Source organism: Coregonus clupeaformis, unplaced genomic scaffold (genome assembly GCF_020615455.1).
Source record: "Coregonus clupeaformis isolate EN_2021a unplaced genomic scaffold, ASM2061545v1 scaf2472, whole genome shotgun sequence".
In the NCBI taxonomy this organism is placed as follows: domain Eukaryota; kingdom Metazoa; phylum Chordata; class Actinopteri; order Salmoniformes; family Salmonidae; genus Coregonus; species Coregonus clupeaformis.
The window spans coordinates 37,059-65,000 of record NW_025535926.1 but is presented as its reverse complement, the minus strand read 5'-3'; the positions used below and the strand labels follow the sequence as shown (position 1 = coordinate 65,000).

At 50.4% G+C, this 27,942-nt stretch overlaps 1 protein-coding gene across 1 annotated transcript in view; it reads left to right on the top strand.

Annotated features, from left to right (window-relative positions):
• LOC121556635 (ralA-binding protein 1-like) overlaps positions 1 to 27,942 on the top strand; it is a 54,914-nt gene that overhangs the window by 10,551 nt on the left and 16,421 nt on the right. Inside the window, exons 3-9 of the mRNA XM_045219554.1 lie at positions 422 to 577; positions 2,929 to 3,090; positions 4,920 to 5,051; positions 5,363 to 5,458; positions 5,714 to 5,835; positions 12,923 to 13,043; positions 19,705 to 19,739. Of these exons, the coding sequence (XP_045075489.1) occupies positions 422 to 577; positions 2,929 to 3,090; positions 4,920 to 5,051; positions 5,363 to 5,458; positions 5,714 to 5,835; positions 12,923 to 13,043; positions 19,705 to 19,739 (824 nt within the window). The remainder of the gene's footprint in view (positions 1 to 421; positions 578 to 2,928; positions 3,091 to 4,919; positions 5,052 to 5,362; positions 5,459 to 5,713; positions 5,836 to 12,922; positions 13,044 to 19,704; positions 19,740 to 27,942) is intronic.

Below are 27,942 nucleotides of genomic sequence, written 5' to 3'. Positions count from 1 at the left end.
TAAGTATCGTGATAATATCATATCGTGAGGACCCTGGCAATTCCAAGCCCTAGACATGGGTCAAATTCCAAAATGTCAAATACTTTAGAAACCTTGAGCTGCACGTGATTTAGTTTTCCTGGTAAAACAGAACCAATCGAGTAGCCTCAATAAGTGCAAACTCCAAACCAAATCAAGCACTTTTCAAATAACAGCGAGTTCATCGGCAACATCTGGCAATTTGAAGAAATATCGGATAAAGTTGTTTTTGAATGTTTTGAACGATCAAGATGGATGTAAAGGTGACAGAGTTCTAAAACGGTGTTTTATTTGTCAGGTGACAGAGTTCTAAAACTGTGTTTTATTTGTCAGGTGACAGAGTTCTAAAACGGTGTTTTATTTGTCAGGTGACAGAGTTCTAAAACGGTGTTTTATTTGTCAGGTGACAGAGTTCCAACGTCTCTTAGCGGAGGTGCCCCCTGGCAGCCGTCTGCTCCTGTCCTGGCTGGTCACTCACTTGGACCATGTTATCACAAGAGAGACCGACACCAAGATGAATATCCAGAATATATCCATCGTACTCAACCCCACTGTACAGGTAATAATAATACTTTTATTTGTGGAGCGTTTTTTATTACATACAGGAATCACAACACAGCTCTGTACAGGGAGGAGAGGAGAGGAGGAGAGGAGGAGACAGCTCTGTACAGGGAGGAGAGGAGAGGAGGAGAGGAGGAGACAGCTCTGTACAGGGAGGAGAGGAGAGGAGGAGAGGAGGAGACAGCTCTGTACAGGGAGGAGAGGAGAGGAGGAGAGGAGGAGACAGCTCTGTACAGGGAGGAGAGGAGGAGGGAGGAGAGGAGGAGACAGCTCTGTACAGGGAGGAGAGGAGGAGAGGAGGAGAGGAGGAGACAGCTCTGTACAGGGAGGAGAGGAGGAGAGGAGGAGACAGCTCTGTACAGGGAGGAGAGAAGGAGACAGCTCTGTACAGGGAGGAGAGGAGGAGACAGCTCTGTACAGGGAGGAGAGGAGGAGACAGCTCTGTACAGGGAGGAGAGGAGGAGACAGCTCTGTACAGGGAGGAGAGGAGGAGACAGCTCTGTACAGGGAGGAGAGGAGAGGAGGAGACAGCTCTGTATAGGGAGGAGAGGAGAGGAGGAGACAGCTCTGTACAGGGAGGAGAGGAGGAGACAGCTCTGTACAGGGAGGAGAGAAGGAGACAGCTCTGTACAGGGAGGAGAGAAGGAGACAGCTCTGTACAGGGAGGAGAGAAGGAGACAGCTCTGTACAGGGAGGAGAGGAGGAGACAGCTCTGTACAGGGAGGAGAGGAGGAGACAGCTCTGTACAGGGAGGAGAGGAGAGGAGGAGACAGCTCTGTATAGGGAGGAGAGGAGAGGAGGAGACAGCTCTGTACAGGGAGGAGAGGAGGAGACAGCTCTGTACAGGGAGGAGAGGAGGAGACAGCTCTGTACAGGGAGGAGAGGAGAGGAGGAGACAGCTCTGTACAGGGAGGAGAGGAGAGGAGGAGACAGCTCTGTACAGGGAGGAGAGGAGAGGAGGAGACAGCTCTGTACAGGGAGGAGAAGAGAGGAGGAGACAGCTCTGTACAGGGAGGAGAGGAGAGAAGGAGACAGCTCTGTACAGGGAGGAGAGGAGGAGGAGACAGCTCTGTACAGGGAGGAGAGGAGAGGAGGAGACAGCTCTGTACAGGGAGGAGAGTAGAGGAGTAGACAGCTCTGTACAGGGAGGAGAGAAGAGGAGGAGACAGCTCTGTACAGGGAGGAGAGGAGAGAAGGAGACAGCTCTGTACAGGGAGGAGAGGAGGAGGAGACAGCTCTGTACAGGGAGGAGAGAAGGAGACAGCTCTGTACAGGGAGGAGAGGAGAGGAGGAGACAGCTCTGTACAGGGAGGAGAGGAGAGAAGGAGACAGCTCTGTACAGGGAGGAGAGGAGGAGAGGAGACAGCTCTGTACAGGGAGGAGAGAAGGAGACAGCTCTGTACAGGGAGGAGAGGAGAGGAGGAGACAGCTCTGTATAGGGAGGAGAGGAGGAGACAGCTCTGTACAGGGAGGAGAGGAGGAGAGGAGACAGCTCTGTATAGGGAGGAGAGGAGAGGAGGAGACAGCTCTGTACAGGGAGGAGAGGAGAGGAGGAGACAGCTCTGTACAGGGAGGAGAGGAGAGGAGGAGACAGCTCTGTACAGGGAGGAGAGGAGAGGAGGAGACAGCTCTGTACAGGGAGGAGAGGAGGAGACAGCTCTGTACAGGGAGGAGAGGAGAGGAGGAGACAGCTCTCTACAGGGAGGAGAGGAGAGGAGGAGACAGCTCTGTACAGGAGGGAGAGGAGGAGACAGCTCTGTACAGGAGGGAGAGGAGGAGACAGCTCTGTACAGGAGGGAGAGGAGGAGACAGCTCTGTACAGGAGGGAGAGGAGGAGACAGCTCTGTACAGGGAGGAGAGGAGAGGAGGAGACAGCTCTGTATAGGGAGGAGAGGGAGAGGAGGAGACAGCTCTGTACAGGAGGAGAGGAGAGGAGGAGACAGCTCTGTATAGGGAGGAGAGGAGAGGAGGAGACAGCTCTGTACAGGGAGGAGAGGAGAGGAGGAGACAGCTCTGTACAGGGAGGAGAGGAGAGGAGGAGACAGCTCTGTACAGGGAGGAGAGGAGAGGAGGAGACAGCTCTGTACAGGGAGGAGAGAAGGAGAGGTGTGTAGAGTGAGGGAGAGAGAACAGTCCTCAGTGAAACCCTGGCCCAGTTCCGTAGGGCTAATATACTTCCACAGGAGAACTATTTTGGGTTCTCTAGTTCCACTGAACCTGGACTAGCAGACTTCATTATCAGCACTACCAACTACTAGACTTTAGCTCAGAGGGCTAACACTGTGTCAGGGCAATTTATTGAATATGCATGTGACCTGTCTGTCTGTTCCGCTGTCCTCTCTCCTCCAGATTGGGAACAGGGTCCTGTACGTGTTCTTCACCCACGTCCGGGAGCTGTTTGGGGAGGTGTTCCTGAGACCCGTGTCCCGCCCCCTCCGCTGGTCCAATGCTGCCACCATGCCGGCCCTGCCTGAGACGCAGGACAGCATCAAGGAGGAGATACGACGACAGGTGTGTTTATACTAACCCATAATGAACAGAATGCAGTATTTATTCAACCTTTGTGACACTATGGTTTAATGTTTCTGCTGCGTCCTCATTCCACTGACTGAACATATAGATTTCGCAAGAAATGAATAGCTCAAAATGGGGAAATACAATGGGGGAAAAAAAGTATTTAGTCAGCCACCAATTGTGCAAGTTCTCCCACTTAAAAAGATGAGAGAGGCCTGTAATTTTCATCATAGGTACACGTCAACTATGACAGACAAATTGAGAAAACAAAATCCAGAAAATCACATTGTAGGATTTTTTATGAATTGATTTGCAAATTATCACCTACAAACAAGCAAGATTTCTGGCTCTAACAGACCTGTAACTTCTTCTTTAAGAGGCTCCTCTGTCCTCCACTCGTTACCTGTATTAATGGCACCTGTTTGAACGTGTTATCAGTATAAAAGACACCTGTCCACAACCTCAAACAGTCACACTCCAAACTCCACTATGGCCAAGACCAAAGAGCTGTCAAAGGACACCAGAAACAAAATTGTAGACGTGCACCAGGCTGGGAAGACTGAATCTGCAATAGGTAAGCAGCTTGGTTTGAAGAAATCAACTGTGGGAGCAATTATTAGGAAATGGAAGACATACAAGACCACTGATAATCTCCCTCGATCTGGGGCTCCACGCAAGATCTCACCCCGTGGGGTCAAAATGATCACAAGAACGGTGAGCAAAAATCCCAGAACCACACGGGGGGACCTAGTGAATGACCTGCAGAGAGCTGGGACCAAAGTAACAAAGCCTACCATCAGTACGCCGCCAGGGACTCAAATCCTGCAGTGCCAGACATGTCCCCCTGCTTAAGCCAGTACATGTCCAGGCCCGTCTGAAGTTTGCTAGAGTGCATTTGGATGATCCAGAAGAGGATTGGGAGAATGTCATATGGTCAGATGAAACCAGAATATAACTTTTTGGTAAAAACTCAACTCGTCGTGTTTGGAGGACAAAGAATGCTGAGTTGCATCCAAAGAACACCATACCTACTGTGAAGCATGGGGGTGGAAACATCATGCTTTGGGGCTGTTTTTCTGCAAAGGGACCAGGACGACTGATCCGTGTAAAGGAAAGAATGAATGGGGCCATGTATCGTGAGATTTTGAGTGAAAACCTCCTTCCATCAGCAAGGGCATTGAAGATGAAATGTGGCTGGGTCTTTCAGCATGACAATGATCCCAAACACACCGCCCGGGCAACGAAGGAGTGGCTTTGTAAGAAGCATTTCAAGGTCCTGGAGTGGCCTAGCCAGTCTCCAGATCTCAACCCCATAGAAAATCTTTGGAGGGAGTTGAAAGTCTGTGTTGCCCAGCGACAGTCCCAAAACATCACTGCTCTAGAGGAGATCTGCATGGAGGAATGGGCCAAAATACCAGCAACAGTGTGTGAAAACCTTATGAAGACTTACAGAAAACGTTTGACCTGTGTCATTGCCAACAAAGGGTATATAACAAAGTATTGAGAAACTTTTGTTATTGACCAAATACTTATTTTCCACCATCTTTTGCAAATAAATTCATTAAAAATCCTACAATGTGATTTTCTGGATTTTTCTTTCTCATTTTGTCTGTCATAGTTGACGTGTACCTATGATGATAAATTACAGGCCTCTCTCATCTTTTTTAAGTGGGAGAACTTGCACAATTGGTGGCTGACTAAATACTTTTTTCCCCACTGTACATTTATTTATATGGAAGTACACATTTCTTTCCAGCTTTACCTCTGTTCATACAGTATGTTTTATTAAGGTGTTATAAACCTTAACGTTATTACATGCCCCCCAGGAGTTCCTGTTGAACTGCCTCCACAGGGACCTCCAGGCTGGGGTTAAAGATATGTCTAAAGAGGAGAGGCTCTGGGAGGTTCAACGCATCCTCACGGCTCTCAAACGCCAACTACGGGAGGCCAAGAAACAGGCAAGGACACACAACATCGTTAAATATGGCTCCATCTCATCTACAGCGCCTTCGGAAAGTATTCAGACCCCTTGACTTTTTCCACATTTTGTTACGTTACAGCTTTATTCTAAAATGGATTAAATCTAAACCAAATGTTGGCCATTATGGGGTATTGTGTGTAGATGGGTGGGATGTAGGGGGCAGGACCGAGTTTGGGAAACCCTGCTCTAAACTAACCAGCGTGTGTGTGTGTGTGTGTGTGTGTGTGTGTGTGTGTGTAGGATGTGTGGGATGTGTGTGTGTGTGTGTGTGTGTGTGTGTGTCTCTAGGAGTGTGAGACTAAGATAGCCCAGGAGATAGCCAGCCTCTCTAAAGAAGAGATGACTGAGAACGAAGAAGAGGTGGTTAATATCATACTGGCACAGGTATTACACACACACACACACACACACACACACAAACTGATCTGTAGTTTATGTTATCTGCTGATGTATGCTGAACAGTACTGATCCCTCCCTCTCTCCCTCCCTCCCTCTCCCCCTCCCTCCCTCCATCTCTCCCTCCCTCCCTCCCTCCCTCCCTCCCTCCCTCCCTCCCTCCCTCCATCTCTCCCTCCCTCTCTCTCCCTCTCTCCCTATCTCTCTCTCTCTCTCCCTCTCCCTCTCTCCCTTCCTCTCCAGGAGAATGAGATCCTGACAGAGCAGGAGGAGCTGATATCTCTGGAGGAGGTGTTGAGGAGGCAGATATCTACAGAGAAGGGGGAGATCGAGAGGCTGAGGGCCGAGATCGCTGACATACAGAGGTCAGAACGCTGACATATAGATCGCTGACATACGGAGGTCAGAACGCTGACATATAGATCGCTGACATACAGAGGTCAGAACGCTGACATATAGATCGCTGACATACAGAGGTCAGAACGCTGACATATAGATCGCTGACATACAGAGGTCAGAACGCTGACATATAGATCGCTGACATACAGAGGTCAGAACGCTGACATATAGATCGCTGACATACAGAGGTCAGAACTGAGCTACTGCAACACTGGTCATGACCACATGAGCGTTGAGTCACGGTAATGTCCTCCTATTCTGCTCTGTGTGACCATCAGGTCGCTAAAGAATGGCCTGGTACTCAGGGCTCCTTTGTCCCTCCAATCACTCTGACATCAATGCAAATGCGTTCCAAAATCACATCAAACACTTCATGATTGAATTTGAATAATCTGAATGATGTGGATAAAGGGTGATGGGAGTTAGAGGTTCTGTTCCGAAATGGACCCGGGACTTTCCCAGACTGACACAATATGCACAAATTATTTGTTTAAACATAGAGATCCGGTCGGGTCCACACCCGGTTCAATCCGAGTGAGGGGAGCAGCAGAAAAGCCATTTGTTTTGGTACTTTGTTAACCGTAGGGAGCAGGGTGGTAGGGAGCAGGGTGGTAGGGAACAGGGAGCAGGGTGGCAGGGAGCAGGGTGGTAGGGAGCAGGGTGGTAGGGAGCAGGGAGCAGGGTGGTAGGGAGCAGGGTGGTAGGGAGCAGGAAGCAGGGTGGTAGGGAGCAGGGAGCAGGGTGGTAGGGAGCAGGGTGGTAGGGAACAGGGTGGCAGGGAGCAGGGTGGCAGGGAGCAGGGTGGCAGGGTGCAGGGTGGTAGGGAGCAGGGTGGTAGGGAGCAGGGAGCAGGGTGGTAGGGAGCAGGGTGGTAGGGAGCAGGAAGCAGGGTGGTAGGGAGCAGGGAGCAGGGTGGTAGGGAGCAGGGTGGTAGGGAACAGGGTGGCAGGGAGCAGGGTGGCAGGGAGCAGGGTGGCAGGGTGCAGGGTGGTAGGGAGCAGGGTGGTAGGGAGCAGGGTGGTAGGGAGCAGGGAGCAGGGTGGTAGGGAGCAGGGTGGTAGGGAGCAGGGTGGTAGGGAGCAGGGAGCAGGGTGGTAGGGAGCAGGGTGGTAGGGAACAGGGTGGCAGGGAGCAGGGTGGCAGGGAGCAGGGTGGCAGGGAGCAGGGTGGTAGGGAGCAGGGAGCAGGGTGGTAGGGAGCAGGGTGGCAGGGAGCAGGGTGGTAGGGAGCAGGGTGGTAGGGAACAGGGAGCAGGGTGGTAGGGAGCAGGGTGGTAGGGAGCAGGGTGGTAGGTGGTAGGGAGCAGGGTGGCAGGGAGCAGGGTGGTAGGGAGCAGGGTGGTAGGGAGCAGGGTGGTAGGGAGCAGGGTGGCAGGGAGCAGGGTGGTAGGGAACAGGGTGGTAGGGAACAGGGTGGTAGGGAGCAGGGTGGTAGGGTGGTAGGGAGCAGGGTGGCAGGGAGCAGGGTGGTAGGGAGCAGGGTGGTAGGAGGCAGGGTGGCAGGGAGCAGGGTGGTAGGGAGCAGGGTGGTAGGGAGCAGGGTGGCAGGGAGCAGGGTGGTAGGGAGCAGGGTGGTAGGGAGCAGGGTGGTAGGGAACAGGGTGGTAGGGAGCAGGGTGGTAGGGAACAGGGTGGCAGGGAGCAGGGTGGTAGGGAGCAGGGTGGTAGGGAGCAGGGTGGTAGGGAGCAGGGTGGTAGGGTGGTAGGGAGCAGGGTGGTAGGGAGCAGGGTGGCAGGGTGGTAGGGAGCAGGGTGGTAGGGTGGTAGGGAGCAGGGTGGTAGGGTGGTAGGGAGCAGGTTGGCAGGGAGCAGGGTGGCAGGGTGGTAGGGAGCAGGGTGGTAGGGTGGTAGGGAGAAGGGTGGTAGGGAGCAGGGTGGTAGGGAGCAGGGTGGTAGGGAGCAGGGTGGTAGGGAGCAGGGTGGTAGGGTGGCAGGGAGCAGGGTGGTAGGGAGCAGGGTGGTAGGGAGCAGGGTGGCAGGGAGCAGGGTGGTAGGGAGCAGGGTGGTAGGGTGGTAGGGAGCAGGGTGGTAGGGAGCAGGGTGGCAGGGTGGTAGGGAGCAGGGTGGTAGGGAGCAGGGTGGTAGGGAGCAGGGTGGCAGGGAGCAGGGTGGCAGGGAACAGGGTGGCAGGGAGCAGGGTGGTAGGGAGCAGGGTGGTAGGGAACAGGGTGGCAGGGAGCAGGGTGGTAGGGTGGCAGGGAGCAGGGTGGCAGGGAGCAGGGTGGTAGGGAACAGGGTGGTAGGGAACAGGGTGGCATGGAGCAGGGTGGTAGGGAGCAGGGTGGTAGGGAGCAGGGTGGCAGGGAGCAGGGTGGTGGCAGGGAGCAGGGGTGGTAGGGAGCAGGGTGGCAGGGTGGTAGGGAGCAGGGTGGTAGGGGTGGTAGGGAGCAGGGTGGTGGGCAGGGAGCAGGGTGGCAGGGAGCAGGGTGGCAGGGAGCAGGGTGGCAGGGAGCAGGGTGGTAGGGAGCAGGGTGGTAGGGAGCAGGGTGGTAGGGTGGTAGGGAGCAGGGTGGTAGGGAGCAGGGTGGTAGGGAGCAGGGTGGTAGGGAGCAGGGTGGCAGGGTGGTAGGGAGCAGGGTGGCAGGGTGGTAGGGAGCAGGGTGGTAGGGAGCAGGGTGGCAGGGTGGTAGGGAGCAGGGTGGTAGGGAGCAGGGTGGTAGGGAGCAGGGTGGCAGGGTGGTAGGGAGCAGGGTGGTAGGGTGGTAGGGAGCAGGGTGGTAGGGAGCAGGGTGGCAGGGTGGTAGGGAGCAGGGTGGTAGGGTGGTAGGGAGCAGGGTGGTAGGGTGGCAGGGAGCAGGGTGGCAGAGAGCAGGGTGGCAGGGAGCAGGGTGGTAGGGAGCAGGGTGGTAGGGAGCAGGGTGGCAGGGTGGTAGGGAGCAGGGTGGCAGGGAGCAGGGTGGCAGGGAGCAGGGTGGTAGGGAGCAGGGTGGTAGGGTGGTAGGGAGCAGGGTGGTAGTGTGGTAGGGAGCATGGTGGTAGGGAGCAGGGTGGTAGGGAGCAGGGTGGCAGGGAGCAGGGTGGTAGGGAGCAGGGTGGTAGTGTGGTAGGGAGCAGGGTGGTAGGGTGGTAGGGAGCAGGGTGGCAGGGAGCAGGGTGGTAGGGAGCAGGGTGGTAGGGTGGTAGGGAGCAGGGTGGTAGTGTGGTAGGGAGCATGGTGGTAGGGAGCAGGGTGGTAGGGAGCAGGGTGGCAGGGTGGTAGGGAGCAGGGTGGTAGGGAGCAGGGTGGTAGTGTGGTAGGGAGCATGGTGGTAGGGAGCAGGGTGGTAGGGAGCAGGGTGGCAGGGTGGTAGGGAGCAGGGTGGTAGGGAGCAGGGTGGTAGGGAACAGGGTGGCAGGGTGGTAAGGAGCAGGGTGGTAGGGAGCAGGGTGGCAGGGTGGTAGGGAGCAGGGTGGTAGGGTGGTAGGGAGCAGGGTGGTAGGGAGCAGGGTGGCAGGGTGGTAGGGAGCAGGGTGGTAGGGAGCAGGGTGGTAGGGAGCAGGGTGGCAGGGTGGTAGGGAGCAGGGTGGTAGGGTGGTAGGGAGCAGGGTGGTAGGGAGCAGGGTGGTAGGGAACAGGGTGGCAGGGTGGTAGGGAGCAGGGTGGTAGGTGGCAGGGAGCAGGGTGGCAGGGAGCAGGGTGGTAGGGAGCAGGGTGGTAGGGAGCAGGGTGGTAGGGAGCAGGGTGGCAGGGAGCAGGGTGGTAGGGAGCAGGGTGGTAGGGAGCATGGTGGTAGGGAGCAGGGTGGTAGGGAGCAGGGTGGTAGGGAGCAGGGTGGCAGGGAGCAGGGTGGTAGGGAGCATGGTGGTAGGGAGCAGGGTGGCATGGAGCAGGGTGGCAGGGAGCAGGGTGGTAGGGAGCAGGGTGGCAGGGTGGTAGGGAGCAGGGTGGCAGGGAGCAGGGTGGTAGGGAGCAGGGTGGCAGGGAGCAGGGTGGTAGGGAGCATGGTGGTAGGGAGTAGGGAGCAGGGTGGTAGGGAGCAGGGTGGTAGGGAATAGGGTGGTAGGGAGCAGGGTGGTAGGGAGCAGGGAGCAGGGTGGCAGGGAGCAGGGTGGTAGGGAGCATGGTGGTAGGGAGTAGGGAGCAGGGTGGCAGGGAGCAGGGTGGTAGGGAGCAGGGTGGTAGGGAGCAGGGTGGTAGGGAGCAGGGGAGGGGCCGTGTGGTGTGGTCACTGTGAGGCACACAGAGAGAGAGAGAGACGGCAAGCACTGTTAACTCGAGCTAGATTAACTAGACAAACTAGACTAACTTCTTGCTAGTCATCCCATCTGATTACATAGTACCTGTCTTGACTTCATCAAACCAAGAGAAGCTAGTTAAGCTAGCTAGCCAGCTAGGCTAATTGAGGCTAGCCTTCATAACGTTACTGCGCTTCACCCCGTCCTACAGTTTACAAATAATAACAACTCCGTTCAGATTATTACAACGTGTTGGCTTTAGGTCGTTGTAGCCTTTGCTTCTCATTTCACTTTTAATTCTGTCATTTTAATTCCATCTTCCGGTCATTAAATAACTTGCTTCCCACACAAGCAGAGCAGCAATGCAATTTTCTCTAAATCCGCGGGAAGCTCAAGGAACAGAGCGCTTGCCTTTTGTGACTTTTCCAAATCATCAATATAGAGTTGTGTGTGTATATATGTATATATATATATATATATATATATAATATTTACATTTTAGTCATTTAGCAGACGCTCTTATCCAGAGCGACTTATAGTTAGTGAGTGCATACATATTTGTTTTGAATTTTTCATACTGCCCCCCGTGGGAATCGAACCCACAACCCTGGCGTTGCAAACGCAATGCTCTACCAACTGAGCTACATCCCTGCCGGCCATTCCCTCCCCTACCCTGGACGACGCTGGGCCAATTGTGCGTCTCCCAGTCGCGGCCGGCTACGACAGAGCCTGGATTCTAACCAGGATCTCTAGTGGCACTGCGATGCAGTGCCTCTTAGACCACTGCGCCGGGAGGCGATATATAATGCTCAAATGATCACTTTCAAAGACATGAGGTTTGTAGGCCTATCACAACTAAAGTTACAAATAAACTCTAAATGAAGCGTACAGGACCTGTTTCAAATTATCACTCAACACAGAATAGCCAGCTCCATGTGTGCACTTGTCTCGCTCTGCAAATGTTTGAGAACAATATCCCTTTCTACACTGAACAAAAATATAAACGCAACATGTAAAGTGTTGGTCTCATGTTTCATGAGCTGAAATAAAAAATCACAGAAATCTTCCATATGCACAAAAAAAGCATATTTCTCTCAAATGCATATCAAGAAGCTGATTAAACAGCATGATCATTACACAGGTGCACCTTGTGCTGGGGACAATAAAAGGCCACTCTAAAATGTGCAGTTTTGTCACACAACACAATGCCACAGATGTCTCAAGTTGAGGGAGCATGCAGTTGGCATACTTGACCGCAGGAAGGTCCACCAGAGCTGTTGCCAGAGAACAGAATGTTAATTTCTCTACCATAAGCCGCCTCCAACGTCGTTTTAGAGAATTTGGCAGTACGTCCAAATGGCCTCACAACCGCAAACCACGTGTAAACACGCCAGCCCAGGACCTGCGGGATCGTCTGAGGCGGGGTGGGGAGTTGTTGAGGAGTATTTCTGTCTACAATAAAGCCCTTTTGTGGGGAAAAACTAATTCTGATTGGCTGGGCCTGGCTCCCCAGTGGTTGGGCCTATGCCCTTCAAGGCCCACCCATGGCTCCACCCCTGCCAATCCTTAGATTAGGGCCTAATTTATTTATTTCAATTGACTGATTTCCTTATATGAACTTTAACTCAGTAAAATCTTTGAAATTGTTGCATTTATATTTTTGTTCAGTATATTATATTCAGCTATGTTGACTTATATTTGTTTGACTATAAAATCCTGTAATATAATATATACAGTGCCTTCAGAAAGTATTCATACTCCTTGACTTATTCCACATTTTGTTGGTACAGCCTGAATCAAACATTAATTAAATATTATTTTTTTCTCACCCATCTACATGCAATACCCCATAATGACAAAGTGAAAACATGTTTTTAGAAATTTAAGCAAATCTACTTAAAGTGAAATACAGAAATATTTAATTTACATAAATATTCACACCCCTGAGTCAATACATGTTAGAATCCCCTTTGGCAGTGATTACAGCTGTGAGTCTTTCAGGGTCAGTCTCTAGAACGTTCCACACCTGGATTGTGCAACATTTGCATTATTCTTTCCTTCTTTTCCAAATTCTTCAAGCTCTGTCATGTTGGTTGTTGATCATTGCTAGACAGCCATTTTCAAGTCTTGCCGTAGACTTTCAAGCTGATTTTAAGTGAACTGTAACTAAGCCACTCAGGAACATTCAATGTCGTCTTGGTAAGCAACTCCATTGTAGATTTGGCCTTGTGTTTTAGGATATTATCCTGCTGAAAGGTTAATTCCTCTCCCAGTGTCTGGTGGAAAGCAGACTGAACCAGGTTGTCCTGTAGGATTTTGCCTGTGCTTAGCTGTATTCTGTTTATTTTGATCCTAAAAACTCCCCTAGTCCTTGCCGATGACAAGCACACCCATAACCTGATACCCATTTCGAAAGTTATATCTCTTGAAAAGTTGATTGCTGACATGCAAAACATTTTGGGACTTTAGCAAAAATGGACCAAAAGATAGTTTTGGGATGGAATTTTCCTTTAATCATTGCCATGGACTCAGAACATCCAATGTCATTGTTTATCTATGAACAATTGTAATTTTGAGAGTGAAAAAAACCCAAAGAAAATCTGAAACCCAAAAAATACAACTGCGAAACATAACATAATTTGGAAAAATAAAAACTATTTTGGGGTAAAAAAATCACAGATTTTATAGGGCTTGATGATGAGTTGGTTATCTGAATCAGCTGTGTAGTGCTAGGGCAAAAACCAAAACGTGCACCGGGAGGGGCCCTGGACTGAGGTTCGGAAACCCTGGTCTAGACTATATAGCCATGGACTGAGGTTCGGAAACCCTGGTCTAGACTATATAGAAAGTCGTTGTTATGGTGTGTCTACATGATTTATGTAACTGTCTGTGTCTGTAGTCGTCAGCAGGGTCACAGTGAGACAGAGGAGTCCTCTTCAGACAGTGAGAGTGAGAGTGAAGACGAGGAGGAACTCCAGATGATCCTGGAAGAGCTGCAGAAACAGAATGAAGAACTGGAGGTGAGAGACGGAGAGGGGGGGAGGGAGGAGAGAGGGAGGGAGGTGAGAGGGGGAGGGGGAGGGGAGAGGGGGAGGGAGGAGGGAGGGAGGAGAGAGGGAGGGAGGGAGGAGAGAGGGGAGGGAGGAGGAGAGAGGAGGGAGGAGAGAGAGGGAGGGAGGAGAAAGGGGGAGGGAGGAGAGAGGGGGAGGGAGGAGAGAGAGGGAGGGAGGAGAGAGGGGAGGGAGAAGAGAGAGGGAGGGAGGAGAGAGGGGAAGGGAGGAGAGAGACGGAGGGAGGAGAGAGAGGGAGGGAGGAGAGAGAGAGGGAGGGAGGAGAAAGGGGGAGGGAGGAGAAAGGGGGAGGGAGGAGAAAGGGGGAGGGAGGAGAGAGGGGAAGGGAGGAGAGAGGGGAGGGAGGAGAGAGGGGAGGGAGGAGAGAGGGTAGGAGAGAGGGGGAGGTAGGAGAGAGGGGGAGGGAGGAGAGAGGGGGAGGGAGGAGAGAGGGGGAGGGAGGAGAGAGGGGAGGGAGGAGAGAGGGGGAGGTAGGAGAGAGGGGAGGGAGGAGAGAGACGGAGGGAGGAGAGAGACGGAGGGAGGAGAGAGACGGAGGGAGGAGAGAGGGGGAGGGAGGAGAGAGGGAGGGAGGAGAGAGAGAGGGGGAGGTAGGAGAGAGAGGAAGGGAGGAGAGAGGGGGAGGGAGGAGAGAGAGGGAGGGAGAGAGGGGAAGGGAGGAGAGAGAGGGAGGGAGGAGAGAGGGGGAGGGAGGAGAGAGACGGAGGGAGGAGAGAGGGGGAGGGAGGAGAGAGGGGGAGGGAGGAGAGAGGGGGAGGGAGGAGAGAGGGGAAGGGAGGAGAGAGGGGGAGGGAGGAGAGAGGGGGAGGGAGGAGAGAGGGGAGGGAGGAGAGAGGGAGGGAGGAGAGAGGGGGAGGAGGAGAGAGGCGGAGGGAGGAGAGAGGGGGGAGGAGAGAGGGGGAGGGAGGAGAGAGGGGAAGGGAGGAGAGAGGGGGGAGGGAGGAGAGAGGGGAGGAGGAGAGAGACGGAGGGAGGAGAGAGGGAGGGAAGAGAGACGGAGGAGGAGAGAGGGGGAGGGAGGAGAGAGAGGGGAGGTAGGAGAGAGGGGGAGGAGAGAGGGGGAGGGAGGAGAGAGAGGGAGGGAGGAGAGAGGGGAAGGGAGGAGAGAGAGGGAGGGAGGAGAGAGGGGGAGGGAGGAGAGAGACGGAGGGAGGAGAGAGGGGGAGGGAGGAGAGAGAGAGGGGGAGGTAGGAGAGAGGGGGATTGCCGAGCTACGTTATGTTATACAGCTTTTATTCTGTGTCATCATACTGACAGAGAAGAGCTTGGACTGGGCTGAGCGGGAGCTGCCCTCCCGTGGGGCTGGGAGGGCCAAGAGACCAGAGGTGGCAGAACGGAGTACTCGGTTGGGGTGTAGGGTTGGGAGGGCCAAGAGACCAGAGGTGGCAGAACGGAGTGCTCGGTTGGGGTGTAGGGTTGGGAGGGCCAAGAGACCAGAGGTGGCAGAACGGAGTACTCTGGTTGGGGTGTAGGGTTGGGAGGGCCAAGAGACCAGAGGTGGCAGAACGGAGTACTCGGTTGGGGTGTAGGGTTGGGAGGGCCAAGAGACCAGAGGTGGCAGAACGGAGTACTTCGGTTGGGGTGTAGGGGTTGGGAGGGCCAAGAGACCAGAGGTGGCAGAAACGGAGTACTCGGGTTGGGGTGTAGGGTTGGGAGGGCCAAGAGACCAGAGGTGGCAGAACGGAGTGCTCGGTTGGGGTGTAGGGTTGGGAGGGCCAAGAGACCAGAGGTGGCAGAACGGAGTACTCTGGTTGGGGTGTAGGGTTGGGAGGGCCAAGAGACCAGAGGTGGCAGAACGGAGTACTCGGTTGGGGTGTAGGGTTGGGAGGGCCAAGAGACCAGAGGTGGCAGAACGGAGTACTCGGTTGGGGTGTAGGGTTGGGAGGGCCAAGAGACCAGAGGTGGCAGAACGGAGTACTCGGTTGGGGTGTAGGGTTGGGAGGGCCAAGAGACCAGAGGTGGCAGAACGGAGTACTCGGTTGGGGTGTGGGGTTGGGAGGGCCAAGAGACCAGAGGTGGCAGAACGGAGTACTCTGGTTGGGGTGTAGGGTTGGGAGGGCCAAGAGACCAGAGGTGGCAGAACGGAGTACTCTGGTTGGGGTGTAGGGTTGGGAGGGCCAAGAGACCAGAGGTGGCAGAACGGAGTACTCGGTTGGGGTGTAGGGTTGGGAGGGCCAAGAGACCAGAGGTGGCAGAACGGAGTACTCGGGTTGGGGTGTAGGGTTGGGAGGGCCAAGAGACCAGAGGTGGCAGAACGGAGTACTCTGGTTGGGGTGTAGGGTTGGGAGGGCCAAGAGACCAGAGGTGGCAGAACGGAGTACTCGGTTGGGGTGTAGGGTTGGGAGGGCCAAGAGACCAGAGGTGGCAGAACGGAGTACTCGGTTGGGGTGTAGGGGTTGGGAGGGCCAAGAGACCAGAGGTGGCAGAACGGAGTACTCGGTTGGGGTGTAGGGTTGGGAGGGCCAAGAGACCAGAGGTGGCAGAACGGAGTACTCGGGTTGGGGGTGTAGGGTTGGGAGGGCCAAGAGACCAGAGGTGGCAGAACGGAGTACTCGGGTTGGGGGTGTAGGGTTGGGAGGGCCAGAGGTGGCAGAACGGAGTGGTGCAGAGACCAGAGGTGGCAGAACGGAGTACTCTGGTTGGGGTGTAGGGTTGGGAGGGCCAAGAGACCAGAGGTGGCAGAACGGAGTGCTCTGGTTGGGGGTGTAGGGTTGGGAGGGCCAAGAGACCAGAGGTGGCAGAACGGAGTACTCGGTTGGGGTGTAGGGTTGGGAGGGCCAAGAGACCAGAGGTGGCAGAACGGAGTGCTCTGGTTGGGGTGTAGGGTTGGGAGGGCCAAGAGACCAGAGGTGGCAGAACGGAGTACTCTGGTTGGGGTGTAGGGTTGGGAGGGCCAAGAGACCAGAGGTGGCAGAACGGAGTACTCTGGTTGGGGTGTAGGGGTTGGGAGGGCCAAGAGACCAGAGGTGGCAGAACGGAGTACTCTGGTTGGGGTGTAGGGGTTGGGAGGGCCAAGAGACCAGAGGTGGCAGAACGGAGTACTCGGTTGGGGTGTTAGGGTTGGGAGGGCCAAGAGACCAGAGGTGGCAGAACGGAGTACTCTGGTTGGGGTGTAGGGTTGGGAGGGCCAAGAGACCAGAGGTGGCAGAACGGAGTACTCTGGTTGGGGTGTAGGGTTGGGAGGGCCAAGAGACCAGAGGTGGCAGAACGGAGTACTCGGTTGGGGTGTAGGGTTGGGAGGGCCAAGAGACCAGAGGTGGCAGAACGGAGTACTCTGGTTGGGGTGTAGGGTTGGGAGGGCCAAGAGACCAGAGGTGGCAGAACGGAGTACTCTGGTTGGGGTGTAGGGTTGGGAGGGCCAAGAGACCAGAGGTGGCAGAACGGAGTACTCTGTTGGGGTGTAGGTTGGTGGGAGGGCCAAGAGACCAGAGGTGGCAGAACGGAGTACTCTGGTTGGGGTGTAGGGTTGGGAGGGCCAAGAGACCAGAGGTGGCAGAACGGAGTACTCGGGTTGGGGTGTAGGGGTTGGGAGGGCCAAGAGACCAGAGGTGGCAGAACGGAGTACTCTGGTTGGGGTGTAGGGGTTGGGAGGGCCAAGAGACCAGAGGTGGCAGAACGGAGTACTCGGTTGGGGTGTAGGGTTGGGAGGGCCAAGAGACCAGAGGTGGCAGAACGGAGTACTCTGGTTGGGGTGTAGGGGTTGGGAGGGCCAAGAGACCAGAGGTGGCAGAACGGAGTACTCTGGTTGGGGTGTAGGGTTGGGAGGGCCAAGAGACCAGAGGTGGCAGAACGGAGTACTCTGGTTGGGGTGTAGGGTTGGGAGGGCCAAGAGACCAGAGGTGGCAGAACGGAGTACTCGGTTGGGGTGTAGGGTTGGGAGGGCCAAGAGACCAGAGGTGGCAGAACGGAGTACTCTGGTTGGGGTGTAGGGTTGGGAGGGCCAAGAGACCAGAGGTGGCAGAACGGAGTACTCTGGTTGGGGTGTAGGGTTGGGAGGGCCAAGAGACCAGAGGTGGCAGAACGGAGTACTCGGTTGGGGTGTAGGGTTGGGAGGGCCAAGAGACCAGAGGTGGCAGAACGGAGTACTCTGGGTTGGGGTGTAGGGTTGGGAGGGGCCAAGAGACCAGAGGTGGCAGAACGGAGTACTCTGGTTGGGGGTGTAGGGTTGGGAGGGCCAAGAGACCAGAGGTGGCAGAACGGAGTACTCGGGTTGGGGTGTAGGGGTTGGGAGGGCCAAGAGACCAGAGGTGGCAGAACGGAGTACTCTGGTTGGGGTGTAGGGTTGGGAGGGCCAAGAGACCAGAGGTGGCAGAACGGAGTACTCGGTTGGGGTGTAGGGTTGGGAGGGCCAAGAGACCAGAGGTGGCAGAACGGAGTACTCTGGTTGGGGTGTAGGGTTGGGAGGGCCAAGAGACCAGAGGTGGCAGAACGGAGTACTCGGTTGGGGTGTAGGGTTGGGAGGGCCAAGAGACCAGAGGTGGCAGAACGGAGTACTCGGTTGGGGTGTAGGGTTGGGAGGGCCAAGAGACCAGAGGTGGCAGAACGGAGTACTCGGTTGGGGTGTAGGGTTGGGAGGGCCAAGAGACCAGAGGTGGCAGAACGGAGTACTCTGGTTGGGGTGTAGGGTTGGGAGGGCCAAGAGACCAGAGGTGGCAGAACGGAGTACTCGGTTGGGGTGTAGGGTTGGGAGGGCCAAGAGACCAGAGGTGGCAGAACGGAGTACTCTGGTTGGGGTGTAGGGTTGGGAGGGCCAAGAGACCAGAGGTGGCAGAACGGAGTACTCTGGTTGGGGTGTAGGGGTTGGGAGGGCCAAGAGACCAGAGGTGGCAGAACGGAGTACTCGGTTGGGGTGTAGGGTTGGGAGGGCCAAGAGACCAGAGGTGGCAGAACGGAGTACTCGGTTGGGGTGTAGGGTTGGGAGGGCCAAGAGACCAGAGGTGGCAGAACGGAGTACTCTGGTTGGGGGTGTAGGGTTGGGAGGGCCAAGAGACCAGAGGTGGCAGAACGGAGTACTCGGTTGGGGTGTAGGGTTGGGAGGGCCAAGAGACCAGAGGTGGCAGAACGGAGTACTCTGGTTGGGGTGTAGGGTTGGGAGGGCCAAGAGACCAGAGGTGGCAGAACGGAGTACTCGGTTGGGGTGTAGGGTTGGGAGGGCCAAGAGACCAGAGGTGGCAGAACGGAGTACTCTGGTTGGGGGTGTAGGGTTGGGAGGGCCAAGAGACCAGAGGTGGCAGAACGGAGTACTCTGGTTGGGGTGTAGGGTTGGGAGGGCCAAGAGACCAGAGGTGGCAGAACGGAGTACTCGGTTGGGGTGTAGGGTTGGGAGGGCCAAGAGACCAGAGGTGGCAGAACGGAGTACTCTGGTTGGGGTGTAGGGTTGGGAGGGCCAAGAGACCAGAGGTGGCAGAACGGAGTACTCGGTTGGGGTGTAGTGGTTGGGAGGGCCAAGAGACCAGAGGTGGCAGAACGGAGTACTCGGTTGGGGTGTAGGGTTGGGAGGGCCAAGAGACCAGAGGTGGCAGAACGGAGTACTCTGGTTGGGGTGTAGGGTTGGGAGGGCCAAGAGACCAGAGGTGGCAGAACGGAGTACTCTGGTTGGGGTGTAGGGGTTGGGAGGGCCAAGAGACCAGAGGTGGCAGAACGGAGTACTCTGGTTGGGGTGTAGGGTTGGGAGGGCCAAGAGACCAGAGGTGGCAGAACGGAGTACTCGAGTTGGGGTGTAGGGTTGGGAGGGCCAAGAGACCAGAGGTGGCAGAACGGAGTACTCGGTTGGGGTGTAGGGGTTGGGAGGGCCAAGAGACCAGAGGTGGCAGAACGGAGTACTCGGTTGGGGTGTAGGGTTGGGAGGGCCAAGAGACCAGAGGTGGCAGAACGGAGTACTCGGTTGGGGTGTAGGGTTGGGAGGGCCAAGAGACCAGAGGTGGCAGAACGGAGTACTCGGTTGGGGTGTAGGGGTTGGGAGGGCCCAAGAGACCAGAGGTGGCAGAACGGAGTACTCGGTTGGGGTGTAGGGGTTGGGAGGGCCAAGAGACCAGAGGTGGCAGAACGGAGTACTCTGGTTGGGGGTGTAGGGTTGGGAGGGCCAAGAGACCAGAGGTGGCAGAACGGAGTACTCGGTTGGGGTGTAGGGGTTGGGAGGGCCAAGAGACCAGAGGTGGCAGAACGGAGTACTCGGTTGGGGTGTAGGGTTGGGAGGGCCAAGAGACCAGAGGTGGCAGAACGGAGTACTCTGGTTGGGGTGTAGGGTTGGGAGGGCCAAGAGACCAGAGGTGGCAGAACGGAGTACTCTGGTTGGGGTGTAGGGTTGGGAGGGCCAAGAGACCAGAGGTGGCAGAACGGAGTGCTCTGATACCTCACTGTCTGTCTTTTGACTGATACTGCTTTTTAAACTGCTCTGGTCAGTCTACTCAAATATTTGTACTTTATATTTTTCTCTCTTTAAGCAATACTTTGATAATTTGTCATTTCTAATAATGATACATTAATTTATGAATATATATGGCAGGTTTCAGGACAGTGATATATCTGAATATGTTGAAAAAATATACTGCCACTATTTTGACCACCAAAGAATAGCAGTGTGGTTTTAATATGATTTGACTCTTTGCAGGCTGTCAGGCTGTCTAGTCACAGAGGAAGGCTGTGCTTCTCTGGTCTCAGCTCTGAAGTCAAACCCCTCACACCTGAGAGAGCTGGATCTGAGTAACAATGACATGAAGGATTCAGGAGTGAAGCTGCTCTCTGCTGGACTGGAGGATCCCCACTGTAAACTGGAGACTCTGAGGTCAGTATTCCTGTAGTTGGTCAACAAGTGATAACTGTTCACCAGATCCACATGTGTTTACCAGGCACACATAGTCCACACCATATGTGTTTGGACAGTGAAGCTTACAGTTTTACATTTGGTGCTATGCTCCAGCATTTTGGATTTGAGATAGAATGTTTCATATTAGGCAACAGTACAGAATGTCACCTTTTATTTAAGGTTAATGGTGAGAGGTTAGCATGTTTTGTTGTAGCCTCTGTAACTTTCTCACTCATTATTATTCATGATTCATTCATGATTATTCTTAATCATGGCATCATCAGGATTCAGTTAGTAGTGTTTAGAAACATGTTATCTACTCACTTAGACAGAAAATTACTCCAGTCATCATCCACCATTCAGTTACTATTGGACAAAACATAACCCAAAACACAACCAAAACAAACTGCAAATGCAACCAACGAGTTTGGGACCAAATACTCAACTTTTGACTACTTTAACACACTATAAGTAAATTGGTCAGAATACTTATGACTTCGTCAAATAGGGGGACTAGATACATAAAGTGCTTTAATTTCTAAACGGTGAAACAGATATGTATGAAAATACCCTCAAATAAAAGGTTACATTATATACTGTCACCTCATATGAAACATTTTATCTAAAATCCAAAATGTTGGAGTACAGAGCCACATTTAAAATGTTAGCTTCACTGTCAAACTAGATATGGTGTGGACTGTATACTCAATACAATCTAAATCTGATACCTCACTGTCTTTTGACTGATACTGCTTTTTAAACTGCTCTGGTCAGTCTACTCAAATATTTGTACTATATATTTTTATATCTACAAGCAATACTTTGATAATTTGTCATTTCTAATAATGATACATTAATTTATGAATAGATATGGCAGGTTTCAGGACACTGATGTATCTGAATATGTTAAAAATATATACTGCCACTATTTTGACCACCAAAGAATAGCAGTGTGGTTTTAATATGATTTGACTCTTTGCAGGCTGTCAGGCTGTCTAGTCACAGAGGAAGGCTGTGCTTCTCTGGTCTCAGCTCTGAAGTCAAACCCCTCACACCTGAGAGAGCTGGATCTGAGTAACAATGACCTGAAGGATTCAGGAGTGAAGCTGCTCTCTGCTGGACTGGGGAATCCCCACTGTAAACTGGAGACTCTGAGGTCAGTATTCTTGTAGTTGGTCAACAAGTGATAACTGTTCACCAGATCCACATGTGTTTACCAGGCACACATAGTCCACACCATATGTGTTTGGACAGTGAAGCTTACAGTTTTACATTTGGTGTGAAAAAGTGTTTGCCCCCTTTCTGATTTCTTATTTGTTTGCATGTTTGTCACACTTAAATGTTTCAGATCATCAAACAAATTTAAATATTAGTCAAAGATAACACAAGTAAACACAAAATGCAGTCTTGAAATGAAGGTTGTTATTAAGGGAAAACAAAATCCAAACCTACATGGCCCTGTGTGAAAAAGTGATTGCCCCCTACAACCTAATAACTGGTTGGGCCACCCTTAGCAGCAACAACTGCAATCAAACATTTGAATTCCCATGATGTTTTTACAGCGCTGTGGAGGAATTTTGGCCCACTCATCTTTACAGAATTGTTGTTATTCAGCCACATTGGAGGGTTTTCGAGCATGAACTGCCTTTTTAAGGTCATGCCACAGCATCTCAATAGGATTCAGGTCAGGACTTTGACTAGGCCACTCCAAAGTCTTCATTTTGTTTTTCTTCAGCCATTCAGAGGTGAACTTGCTGGTGTGTTTTGGATCATTGTCCTGCTGCAGAATCCAAGTTTGCTTCAGCTTGAGGTCACAAACAGATGGCCGGACATTCTCCTTCAGGTTTTTTTGGTAGACAGCAGAATTCATGGTTCCATTTATCACAGCAAGTCTTCCAGGTCCTGAAGCAGCAGAACAGGCCCAGACCATCACACTACCACCACCATATTTTACTGTTGGTATGATGTTCTTTTTCTGAAATGCGGTGTTACTTTTACGCCAGATGTAATGGGACACACATCTTCCAAAAAGTTCAACTTTTGTCTCGTCAGTCCACAGAGTATTTTCCCAAAGGTCTTGGGGATCATCAAGATGTTTTCTGGCAAAAACGAGACGAGTCTTAATGTTTTTTTTGCTCAGCAGTGGTTTTCGTCTTGGAACTCTGCCATGCAGGCCATTTCTGCCCAGTCTCTTTCTTATGGTGGAGTCATGAACACTGACTTTAACTGAGTAAGTGAGTCCTGCAACTCTTTGGATGTTGTTGTGGGGTCTTTTGTGACCTCTTGGATGAGTCGTCGCTACGCTCTTGGGGTCATTTTGGTCGGCCGGTCACTCCTGGGAAGGTTCACCACTGTTCCATGTTTTCGCCATTTGTGGATAAAGGCTCTCACTGTGGTTCGCTGGAGTCCCAAAGCTTTAGAAATGGCTTTATAACCTTTTCCAGACTGATGGATCTCAATTACTTTCTTTCTCATTTGTTCCTGAGTTTCTTTGGATCTCGGCATGATGTCTGGCTTTTGAGGATCTGTTGGTCTACTTAACTTTGTCAGGCAGGTCCTATTTAAGTGATTCCTTGATTGAGAACAGGTGTGGCAGTAATCAGGCCTGGGTGTGGCTAGAGGAATTGAACTCAGGTGTGATAAACCACAGTTGAGTTGTGTTATAACAGGGGGGCAATCACTTTTTCCCACAGGGCCATGTAGGTTTGGATTTTGTTTTCCCTTAATAATAACAACCTTCATTTCAAAACTGCATTTTATCTTTGACTAATATTTAAATTTGTTTGATGATCTGAAACATTTAAGTGTGACAAACATGCAAACAAATAACAAATCAGGAAGGGGAAAACACTTTTTCACACCACTGTATTTGTACTTTTATATTTGTCTCTCTACAAGCAAAACGTTGATAATTTGTTATTTCTAATAATGATACATTCATTTATGAATAGATATGGCAGGTTTCCAGGACACTGATATATCTGAATATGTAGAAAAAATATACTGCCACTATTTTCATCACCAAAGAATAGCAGTGTGGTTTTAATATGATTTGACTCTTTGCAGGCTGTCAGGCTGTCTAGTCACAGAGGAAGGCTGTGCTTCTCTGGTCTCAGCTCTGAAGTCAAACCCCTCACACCTGAGAGAGCTGGATCTGAGTAACAATGACCTGAAGGATTCAGGAGTGAAGCTGCTCTCTGCTGGACTGGGGAATCCCCACTGTAAACTGGAGACTCTGAGGTCAGTATTCCTGTAGTTGGTCAACAAGTGATAACTGTTCACCAGATCCACATGTGTTTACCAGGCACACATAGTCCACACCATATGTGTTTGGACAGTGAAGCTTACAGTTTTACATTTGGTGCTATGCTCCAGCATTTTGGATTTGAGATAGAATGTTTCATATTAGGCAACAGTACAGAATGTCACCTTTTATTTAAGGTTAATGGTGAGAGGTTAGCATGTTTTGTTGTAGCCTCTGTAACTCTCTCACTCATTATTATTCATGATTCATTCATGATTATTCTTAATCATGGCATCATCAGGATTCATTTAGTAGTGTTTAGAAACATGTTATCTACTCACTTAGACAGAAAATTACTCCAGTCATCATCCACCATTCAGTTACTATTGGACAAAACATAACCCAAAACACAACCAAAACAAACTGCAAATACAACCAAATACTCAACTTTTGACTACTTTAACACACTATAAGTGAATTGGTCAGAATACTTATGACTTCGTCAAATAGGGGAACTAGATACATAAAGTGCTTTAATTTCTAAACGGTGAAACAGATATGTATGAAAATACCCTCAAATAAAGGTTACATTATATACTGTCACCTCATATGAAACATTTGATCTCAAATCCAAAATGCTGGAGTATAGAGCCACATCTAAAATGTTAGCTTCACTGTCAAACTAGATATGGTGTGGACTGTATACTCAATACAATCTAAATATGATACCTCACTGTCTGTCTTTTGACTGATACTGCTTTTTAAACTGCTCTGGTCAGTCTACTCAAATATTTGTACTATATATTTTTATATCTACAAGCAATACTTTGATAATTTGTCATTTCTAATAATGATACATTAATTTATGAATATATATGGCAGGTTTCAGGACAGTGATATATCTGAATATGTTGAAAAAATATACTGCCACTATTTTCACCACCAAAGAATAGCAGTGTGGTTTTAATATGATTTGACTCTTTGCAGGCTGTCAGGCTGTCTAGTCACAGAGGAAGGCTGTGCTTCTCTGGTCTCAGCTCTGAAGTCAAACCCCTCACACCTGAGAGAGCTGGATCTGAGTAACAATGACCTGAAGGATTCAGGAGTGAAGCTGCTCTCTGCTGGACTGGAGGATCCCCACTGTAAACTGGAGACTCTGAGGTCAGTATTCCTGTAGTTGGTCAACAAGTGATAAGTGTTCACCAGATCTACATGTGTTTACCAGGCACACGTAGTCCACACCATATGTGTTTGGACAGTGAAGCTTACAGTTTTACATTTGGTGCTATGCTCCAGCATTTTGGATTTGAGATAGAATGTTTCATATTAGGCAACAGTACAGAATGTCACCTTTTATTTAAGGTTAATGGTGAGAGGTTAGCATGTTTTGTTGTAGCCTCTGTAACTCTCTCACTCATTATTATTCATGATTCATTCATGATTATTCTTAATCATGGCATCATCAGGATTAATTTAGTAGCGTTTAGAAACATGTTATCTACTCACTTAGACAGAAAATTACTCCAGTCATCATCCACCATTCAGTTACTATTGGACAAAACATAACCCAAAACACAACCAAAACAAACTGCAAATACAACCAAATACTCAACTTTTGACTACTTTAACACACTATAAGTGAATTGGTCAGAATACTTATGACTTCGTCAAATAGGGGAACTAGATACATAAAGTGCTTTAATTTCTAAACGGTGAAACAGATATGTATGAAAATACCCTCAAATAAAAGGTTACATTATATACTGTCACCTCATATGAAACATTTGATCTCAAATCCAAAATGCTGGAGTATAGAGCCACATCTAAAATGTTAGCTTCACTGTCAAACTAGATATGGTGTGGACTGTATACTCAATACAATCTAAATATGATACCTCACTGTCTGTCTTTTGACTGATACTGCTTTTTAAACTGCTCTGGTCAGTCTACTCAAATATTTGTACTATATATTTTTATATCTACAAGCAATACTTTGATAATTTGTCATTTCTAATAATGATACATTAATTTATGAATATATATGGCAGGTTTCAGGACAGTGATATATCTGAATATGTTGAAAAAATATACTGCCACTATTTTCACCACCAAAGAATAGCAGTGTGGTTTTAATATGATTTGACTCTTTGCAGGCTGTCAGGCTGTCTAGTCACAGAGGAAGGCTGTGCTTCTCTGGTCTCAGCTCTGAAGTCAAACCCCTCACACCTGAGAGAGCTGGATCTGAGTAACAATGACCTGAAGGATTCAGGAGTGAAGCTGCTCTCTGCTGGACTGGGGAATCCCCACTGTAAACTGGAGACTCTGAGGTCAGTATTCCTGTAGTTGGTCAACAAGTGATAAGTGTTCACCAGATCTACATGTGTTTACCAGGCACACGTAGTCCACACCATATGTGTTTGGACAGTGAAGCTTACAGTTTTACATTTGGTGCTATGCTCCAGCATTTTGGATTTGAGATAGAATGTTTCATATTAGGCAACAGTACAGAATGTCACCTTTTATTTAAGGTTAATGGTGAGAGGTTAGCATGTTTTGTTGTAGCCTCTGTAACTCTCTCACTCATTATTATTCATGATTCATTCATGATTATTCTTAATCATGGCATCATCAGGATTAATTTAGTAGCGTTTAGAAACATGTTATCTACTCACTTAGACAGAAAATTACTCCAGTCATCATCCACCATTCAGTTACTATTGGACAAAACATAACCCAAAACACAACCAAAACAAACTGCAAATACAACCAAATACTCAACTTTTGACTACTTTAACACACTATAAGTGAATTGGTCAGAATACTTATGACTTCGTCAAATAGGGGAACTAGATACATAAAGTGCTTTAATTTCTAAACGGTGAAACAGATATGTATGAAAATACCCTCAAATAAAAGGTTACATTATATACTGTCACCTCATATGAAGCATTTCATCTGAAATCCAAAATGCTGGAGTACAGAGCCACATTTAAAATGTTAGCTTCACTGTCAAAATAGATATGGTGTGGACTGTATACTCAATACAATCTAAATCTGATACCTCACTGTCTGTCTTTTGACTGATACTGCTTTTTAAACTGCTCTGGTCAGTCTACTCAAATATTTGTCATATGCATTTTTCTATCTACAAGTAATACTTTGATAATTTGTAATTTCTAATAATGATACATTAATTTATGAATAGATATGGCAGGTTTCAGGACACTGATATATCTGAATATGTTGAAAAAATATACTGCCACTATTTTCACCACCAAAGAATTTTATTTTTATTTATTTTTTATTTATTTCACCTTTATTTAACCAGGTAAGCCAGTTGAGAACAGGTTCTCATTTACAACTGCGACCTGGCCAAGATAAAGCAAAGTAGTGCAATAAAAACAACACAGAGTTACATATGGGGTAAAAAAAACATAAAGTCAGAAATACAACAGAAAATATATATAAAGTGTGTGCAAATGTAGCAAGTTATGGAGGTAAGGCAATAAATAGGCTATAGTGCAGAATAATTACAATAGTATTAACACTGGAATGCTAGATGTGCAAGAGATTATGTGCAAATAGAGATACTGGGGTGCAAAAGAGCAAATTAAGTAACAATATAGGGATGAGGTAGTTGGGTGGGCTAATTTCAGATGGGCTGTGTACAGGTGCAGTGATCGGTAAGGTTATTGAGGGAGATAAGAGTCTCCAGCTTCAGAGATTTTTGCAATTCGTTCCAGTCATTGGCAGCAGAGAACTGGAAGGAATGGCGGCCAAAGGAGGTGTTGGCTTTGGGAATGACCAGTGAGATATACCTGCTGGAGCGCAGACTACGGGTGGGTGCTGCTATGGTGACCAATGAGCTAAGATAAGGCGGGGATTTGCCTAGCAGTGATTTATAGATGGCCTGGAGCCAGTGGGTTTGACTGACGAACATGTAGTGAGGACCAGCCAACAAGAGCGTACAGGTCACAGTGGTGGGTAGTGTATGGGGCTTTGGAGACAAAACGGATGGCACTGTGATAGACTACATCCAATTTGCTGAGTAGAGTGTTGGAGGCTATTTTGTAAATGACATCGCCGAAGTCAAGGATCGGTAGGATAGTCAGTTTTACGAGGGCATGTTTGGCAGCATGAGTGAAGGAGGCTTTGTTGCGAAATAGGAAGCCGATTCTAGATTTAACTTTGGATTGGAGATTCTTTATGTGAGTCTGGAAGTTGAGTTTACAGTCTAACCAGACACCTAGATATTTGTAGTTGTCCACATACTCTAGGTCAGACCCGTCGAGAGTGGTGATTCTAGTCGGGTGGGCGGGTGCTAGCAGCGTCCGATTGAAAAGCATGCATTTAGTTTTACTAGTGTTTAAGAGCAGTTGAAGGCTACTGAAGGATTGTTGTATGGCATTGAAGCTCGTTTGGAGGTTTGTTAACACAGTGTCCAATGAAGGGCCAGATGTATACAAAATGGTGTCGTCTGCGTAGAGGTGGATCTGAGAGTCACCAGCAGCAAGAGCGACATCATTGATATACACGGAGAAAAGTGTCGGCCCAAGAATTGAACCCTGTGGCACCCCCATAGAGACTGCCATAGGTCCAGACAACAGGCCCTCCGATTTGACACACTGAACTCTATCTGAGAAGTAGTTGGTGAACCAGGCGAGGCAGTCATTTGAGAAACCAAGGCTATTTAGTCTGCCAATAAGAATGCGGTGGTTGACAGAGTCGAAAGCCTTGGCCAGGTCGATGAAGACTGCTGCACAGTACTGTCTATTATCAATCGCGGTTATAATATCGTT